Genomic DNA, 7,489 nt, shown 5'->3' with positions numbered 1-7,489 from the left:
TGCATTATTTAGTGCAAAATAACCAGCCATCGGAATAATATTGCTAGTGCCCTATTGAATTCAGTTTCCCTGGAAGTATTTCTAATCAAGATTGATTTTTTTTTCCTAAGAGATCAGCTTTAAGTCAAGCAGGAATTAATTCAGGGAAGCCTAAGGCTGGTGCTGTGCAGAAGGCCAGGCAGCAGTGTCATAATAGCTCCAATGAGCATTATAACCTGTTCATTACCACCTTTAGTCTGAAATTTCTAAATCACCTACAACTTTAAATCACCTTCACCCCAAAGCAGAGCATCCCTGCGAGGCAGGTAGGCAGGCACGGCTATGGCAGAGTAACTGCAGCCAGGTTTTGCATCTAGGCAAGCCTTTATTCAAGGTACTTGTCAGAACCATTGCCATGCTGTAGACAAGCTCTGCCTAGGGAGATCGACCAGCACAACTATCACAGAGCTACCCGATTATTCGAGAATAAATCACTTTTATTTTGGAATACACTGTCAACACCAGGGAGTTATATTGGCAGAGCTCAGAGAGTTATTCTGGTCAATTCTCCCATGCAGACATGCCATACATGTGTGATAAGGCTGGAGAATAATCCCCCAGGAGAAGCAATGAACATTTTATTGATTGGGATATTTCAAACTTGTGCAGGACAAAGCAATCTTCTATGTGCTGAATGAGTGGACAAGATGGAATTGAGGGTTGGGGTTTTTGCCATCTCTAATTTCTGTGTTTAGTTTAGAGAAGACATTTTGAACAACGCTAGCAAGTGGCAGAGGGGGGAAAGAAAAGATCTATATCTGACTGATTCTGCCAGAGGCGCTGTCATACATGCAACATTAGTGGTAGGGGAGGTCATTTCCTTGAAATTCAAGACAAACGTGTGATGCTGAAGCCACAGGTATGTGTAACAGGACACGGGGACCTCTACAACCAGTCCAGCATGCCACACCCAGGCTGTTTGCTTTCTTTTTCTTACCCAACCGATGCCGTTTACAGGAGAAGCGCTGGGCCAGGCGCTGGAAAGAGGTGGATGGGAAGGGACGCAGGACAGGAAGCTTGCAATGAGTAAGTGCTAGCTGCACTTCTAGCAGCAGGATCAAAGCATGGCTGAGCTAGAGGGGACACCAGTCAGTCATTTCCAGCATATCGATAGCAGCTTTCCCTGCCTTGATGCCAGCCCCTCTGCAGAGTCATGATCTCTGCTGTTTCCATGGCACGAGCTGCAGGCCTGCGTCCGCCTGCTCTCACGCCCCGTGCGTGCTCGGGCAAACACCATGCATCGCTGTGGCTCTCCTGGCTGCCTGCGCAGGCAGGCAGAGCAGGGAGGTCGAGGAAGTGAGGAGGCAAAACTTGCTTGGGGTTGCAAGTGCTCTACGAGGCTGGAAAGGCGCCTGATGATAGCCCGTCACAAGGTGCAGGGGTGTGAGATGGTGCTCAGCATGTACCCAGAGCTCTCCGTCACCCTGCGGGGCACTTGGGCAGTCCAGAGCTAATGCCCAGGCACCAGCTTGCACTGTCCAGAGGGAACGTGATTCCCACCAGCGCCCAGGTGCTGTTCACGAGGGAAGGGCTATGAGGAAAGGTGACATCTTTTACTAAACCAACTGATGCAGCTGGAGGAAAAAAAAATCAAGTGCAATTTCAGAGGTTTGAGAAAAGCACATTATGCCTGAAATATTTTCCAGCCGCATCAACTGGTCTAATGAAATATATCTTTTCTCTCCCCACAACCCCTGCTACGCTTCTGTCCTTCACAACTGCAGGAACATAGCTGCTATGAGGGCAATTAACACTGTTGGCCTTGCCTTTGAAATCCCCTTAATTGTGCCCTCTGCGAATTGCTGGGCCCCAGGACATTGCAGACCAAATATTTTGCAGCAGTCTCAGCTGAAATAAGGAGCGATGGATCGTACTGACCAATGTTTGACACTGAGCTCACTGCTGCCTCCCCCGCCACATGGAATCTGCTATTAATTTTAATTTATTTCATCCTGTCCAGCAGTTTGAATTCACAACACGCTAGAGTTTGGTATTGAAAAGGCTCCTTTGTTATAAAGCACCATTAAGAGAAGGCGGGACCTTTTGGCACATGAGTATGGACAGATGGGTCTTTTATACCTGGAATGATGATTTGGGACTGTGGGATAACTGCTTTAGCAGGGGAGTGTGTGCAGCTTACCCCAATACCCAGCCTACCTTGAAAGTAGTTAGTTGCTGTACTGCTTGCAATGTAGCAGGGTGGTGCAGAGTTCAGCACAGGCTGCACATCAGTATTGGAGTAGTTAATGGCATTGGCAGTGACATTCTCCTGATCAGATTTCAAAGTTAACGCTGCAGGAAGGGGAACAAGGCAGCCGACACTTCCCTGTACTGTCCTTATGAGCTGTTTGCAGATGTCACCATGTCTACTTCAGGTCATATCGGGAAGGTTTTATTTACCTTCACAAAATTCAAACCTTATTTCTGTAGATAAGGCTTAGGCAGCAGAGCACAGACGTGTACTTTGTGGCAGGCTGTGGGCAAAATCCGTGTCAGCAAATCACTGAATGTACAAGACCCAGATCCCATTTGCTCCAACCAGCACATAAAGGACACTGATACGAGCTAGCGAGGCAGGCGTTGTTCCCGACACAGGGGCTGCTACCAGTTACCTCCTTCACGCCCTGGCCCTGCTGCCCACTGCCCACTGCCGCCGGACAAACACGGCGCCGGTCACCTCGTCTGGCTGCTATTAAGTACCATGAACTCCTGCTCTGTCGCAGCACTTCCCCAGCGGCCCCTGCAGCGAGCCCTTCACTTCTGGCTGCACGGGGGTGCGTGAGGAATCGTGCTCAGTTGATTGTTCCTCGCTAAATTGCCCCGGGTGTTAATTGCCCTCGCTGCCCCCGGCAGCGGTTCCGGCAGCGGTTCCGGCAGCGGTTCCCCCGCCTGCCGCGGCCGGGCCGGGCCGGGCCCTCCCCCGACATGGCGACGCGGCCGAGCGGCCGGGGAGGCGCCGAGCGGCGCCCGCGGGGCGTGAATAAAGGGCGGCGGGGGCGGGGCCGCGGCGCTCCGGGAAGCGTGGGGCCGGCGGCGGTGGCGGCGGGTGAGCGGGGCCGGTGGCGGCGGGTGAGCGGGGCCGGCGGCGGGAGGAGGGGGGGCCGGGGAGGGCCGGGCGGGGGCTGACGGCCGTCGGCTGACGGCCCGCGCCCGCCATGACCAGGGCGCAGCTGACGCGGACGGGGATCCTGCGGATGGCGCTGGGCGGCGGCGTCGCGGACCCGCTGCTGCCGGCGGAGGGCGGCGGGAGCCGGCGGGCGCCCTTCCTGCTGCGGGCCCTGCGCATCGCCGTGGTGGTCTGCCTCTACTGGTTCACCTCCATCGCCATGGTCTTCCTCAACAAGTACCTGCTGGACAGCCCCTCGCTGCGCCTCGACGCCCCCCTCTTCGTCACCTTCTTCCAGTGCGCCCTGACGGCCGCCCTCTGCCTGGGCCTCAGCCTGGGGGCGGCCTGCGGGCCCCCCTGCCCCGGCCTGCCCGCCCTCCGCCTCGACCCCAAGGTGTCCCGCAGCGTCCTGCCCCTCTCCGCCATCTTCATTGGCATGGTCACCTCCAACAACCTCTGCCTCAAGCACGTCGGTGTGGCCTTCTACAACGTGGGGCGCTCCCTCACCACCGTCTTCAACGTGCTGCTCTCCTACCTGCTCCTCAAGCAGACCACCTCCCTCTACGCCCTCCTGGCCTGCGGAGTCATCATAGGTGAGGGGGAGCGGGAGGGGGCTGCACCCACCCTGCGGCCAGCCCCATAAACTCAGAGAGACGAAGATGGGGTGTCTTCCCCTTGGGAAGCCATCCCTGCCTGCACGGCGGCTCCCTGGTGAGGTGGGGTAGCTCAGGGCTTGTGCCTTGCTCTGTCTCTGGCAACCCGCTTCGCATGTCTGGAGCATGTAGGTAACTCGTTCGTTAAGAAAAGAAGTTACTCTTACTTGACTATGGCTCCCTTTTTCCTTTGAGCACTAAAACCTATCTACTCTCTAATGAAGTTTAACTTGCCGTACCTTTTTTTTTCCCCACAAAGCCACAGCAGGTGGCTTTCTCCCTGTTCTCCTGTGCTTGTTGATTATTAACTTTGGTAACAATAACAGTATTTATGTCAGCACCATTGGGACCATACAATGGAGCCAGCCAATTCAGACAGGCTGAATGCATGTGATGAAGGGTTAGCTGATCAAGCCAAGCGTAAAACACCACCAGCGATCTGGTTGTGTGGTTAGGATGTAGGGCAGGGCATTGACTGGCTAACAGGAATTGCTTACAAGTCTTTCATTCCAAAGGCATCAGTAATGCCAAAAGCTACCTTCCACTGGAGGGCCATAGATGCCAAGAATGGTGAAATGTTGACTGTGGTCCGGTTGCAGGTGGACATGTGTTCACTTTGGTACTTTGACAAGCAGATGGACTCGGATGAAAATGAGACAAGAGAATCTCCTCTCCATGGAAGAGGTGAACAGGAACAGAACTACTGTTTTTTCCGCCCAAGTGATGCAAGCAGTTGCCTTCAGCTAGTCTTGTGTTCGGTTATTGCCCAGGACTATGGCATCTGCCAGCCTTACAGGGTTTCTCTAAGCTTCTGTCCCCCCGGCTCCACCTCCTTTTGCTGTGAGAGCATTGCCCGTATGCCTATAGCAGCATAGCTGAGCATCCTGTGTGGCCTGATGCAAAGCGCTTCCTGTCTGTGCATTGAACCCATTTGTATTTGGGCTTAGTTTAAAGCACATTAGCTGCTTTGCAGGCAACTTCCCAGACAGCCTCCAACATGAAGCCGCTAATGGAGAGGCGGTGCAGTGCTCCTTCAGTAGCTCATCTCCCCTTTTACGTCTTTGCTTATGAGCTGGATGGGGAGAGGTCTCCCTTTCTGCCCTGGAGACGCAAAGCCTGTAGCTCCTGTTTCGGAGGTGGTTAAAGAGTGCATTACCCATCAAAGTTTAACGTGTCGAAGATACTGCACTCGGTTTCTGCCTTGTGATGTTTTTTTGATCAAGCTTCTTAATATTACATCCATGTGTTTACTGTCTTTCCATCTTCTTTTCTGGCCTATCTTTCCCTTCCTGTTAACAGTGCAGCAAAGCTTGTGAGGCCTTTTTTTTTTTTTTTTTTTAAAAACCTTGAGGAATATTTCTTGCTACCTGTGTGTCAGTTTGCTGCCTTTTCAATTAAAAAAAATCATATCATCACCTGAAAATGACCTATACACAAAGAGTAGCTTTAACTTTAGTTCACAGCTCTTCGGAATAAAAGTTTCTAAACTCATGCTGCCTGCTCAGTGTGAGAATCAGTCCTCTGAGATTGAATGATAGCACAGTAAATTACCTGCATTCCCAAAATAAATCTTCCCAGGACACTAGTCATGACACTTTGTGGGTTCGCTTAATAGAAAGGGGAAGCCCTTAAGCCTGTGTCTGCTTGTGGTTGTGGTTGTTCAGTATAAGGTAGATGACGAATTGCTGACTGTATGTTTTGAGTCCTTCAGCAGTTGTTCAGATGATGCCTGATTTGTTTGGTTGCAGGTGGCTTCTGGCTGGGTGTTGACCAGGAAGGAGCAGAGGGCACTCTGTCATGGACAGGTATATTCTTTGGGATCTTAGCAAGCCTGTGTGTCTCACTCAATGCCATCTACACTAAGAAGGTGCTGCCTGTGGTGGATGGTAGCATCTGGCGCCTGACCTTCTACAACAACGTCAATGCTTGTGTCCTGTTCTTCCCCCTCATGATGCTGCTGGGCGAGTTCCGCACCCTCTACCACTTCGACAAGCTGGGGAGCCCCAGTTTTTGGGGCATGATGATGCTGGGGGGAGTGTTTGGCTTTGCTATTGGGTATGTGACTGGACTTCAGATTAAGTTCACTAGCCCACTCACCCACAATGTGTCCGGGACAGCCAAGGCCTGTGCCCAAACAGTGCTGGCTGTTATCTACTTCGAGGAGACAAAGAGCTTCTTGTGGTGGACGAGTAACTTGATGGTTCTTGGGGGCTCCTTTGCCTACACGTGGGTGAAAGGGCTGGAGATGAGAAAGGTGCAAGAGGATCCTAATGTCAAAAGCAGCGAAAGAAATGAGACTGGTGTGTAGGCAGCTCCTACACTTCCGTTTCTGTGCGCGGGGGGTTAACCTTTGGTGCTCCTTTCCTCCTGGGGAGAAGAAGAGCAAGGAGCAGGAAAAAATTCACCTGCAAAGCATATGGGAAACTATGTCAGGAACCAGAGCCAAAGACCTGACTGGATCATGTTTTATCTACGGGATCTCACCCTGTATGGGAGTTGGGGAGAGCATGTGTTGTAGAAAGCAATCATTTTTTTTTGTGATCGTTTTTTAAAATGGATGTTGCTATTGACCTAATCTGGGCAATTTGCATCTCTGGGGGGGTGGACTTACAGCGGACAAAGACTGGGATGGGAGCTTTGTGTTGTTAGGGATCTAGAATTAACTGAATGAATGCAGTCTGAAGTTATGAAATCCTGAACCTCCATGTAAGGAAGACGCAGGTAGCCAGACTGCTGGGGATAGACTCGAGTAAACTGTTCTGCTGTAAAAGGATTGGCAACAGCCCTTCTTCCTGTTGCCCCATTCAGCGCAAAGGATGGGAAATTCCCTCCCCTCTGATTCTGTACAAGCCTAAGCAGCAGCAGTGCCTCCAAATCTCTTTTCCAAAGAGTCAGTATCGCATCCTGCTGAGGTCTCTTCTGTGTTTCTTTCCACCTGGCTTCTTAGTTCAGGAAATCATGCTAAGAATCAAGAATGAAACTTCTCATTCCCTCTGCACTGTGTTCCATGAGGGAGAGCATGCTCTCTCAACTGGCCTTTCTCGGGGAGGAGCGAGCTTGGCCTCTGCCTCTCTCAGTGACAGGCAGGAGGGGAAAAGTTGCACTGAAGCACTTGCTTCTGTAGGGTGGAGATCCCAGTTCAGGGGGTTTGCATCACTTGTGCTCTTTACCCACTGCGTAGGGGGTAGGTTTGTGTTTGAAAATGGGGTTGTTACTAATTAGGCTTGTTTCGGGGGACTTGTTCCATACCTACTTTGAATCTCCTGTGGTGTTTGCATTTTGTCTTTTGGCTTGTTCCTTTTAAATACCCCCCATGGCCAGCTCAGTGAATCCTTCAACCCAAAACCTAGTTTTGCTCAGCTGCGTCAATCCCTTTACTCGAAACTTGCTGCTGAACAGTTAGTTCTGCAGAAATCTCTGCGCCCCTCCCCCCCCCCCCCAATCTGGTCCCATGCAAGTGCCACCTGAGGTTACTCTGTGCTGCGATTTCTGATCCCAGGGGTCAGCAGAAACATGCTGTAGTCAGCTGTGACGTTGCACAGTCCTGGGCAGTTGGTGCCGCTGCTTCGTGCCCTGCCCCACGGATCCTACATGATGTACCATGCCCCGTGTGTGTGATGTCTGGCCGCTCCTACAGAAGGACACTCCATTTCTGCCCAGAATATGTTCCAGCCTAATTTTGGAGGGCTCC

At 51.8% G+C, this 7,489-nt stretch overlaps 1 protein-coding gene across 1 annotated transcript; it reads left to right on the top strand.

Moving 5' to 3' along the window:
• Window positions 1-3,194: 3,194 nt before the first annotated feature.
• On the top strand, window positions 3,195-6,373 carry SLC35C1 (solute carrier family 35 member C1). Its single transcript, XM_050897816.1, has 2 exons — window positions 3,195-3,738; window positions 5,547-6,373. The coding sequence occupies exons 1-2, from the start codon at window positions 3,195-3,197 to the stop codon at window positions 6,104-6,106; spliced, it is 1,104 nt and encodes a 367-aa protein (XP_050753773.1). The 3' UTR covers window positions 6,107-6,373.
• Window positions 6,374-7,489: the final 1,116 nt, after the last annotated feature.

This window comes from Gymnogyps californianus, chromosome 5 (genome assembly GCF_018139145.2).
Source record: "Gymnogyps californianus isolate 813 chromosome 5, ASM1813914v2, whole genome shotgun sequence".
Classification (NCBI taxonomy): Eukaryota; Metazoa; Chordata; class Aves; order Accipitriformes; family Cathartidae; genus Gymnogyps; species Gymnogyps californianus.
This window is presented reverse-complemented; position numbering and strand designations above follow the sequence as displayed.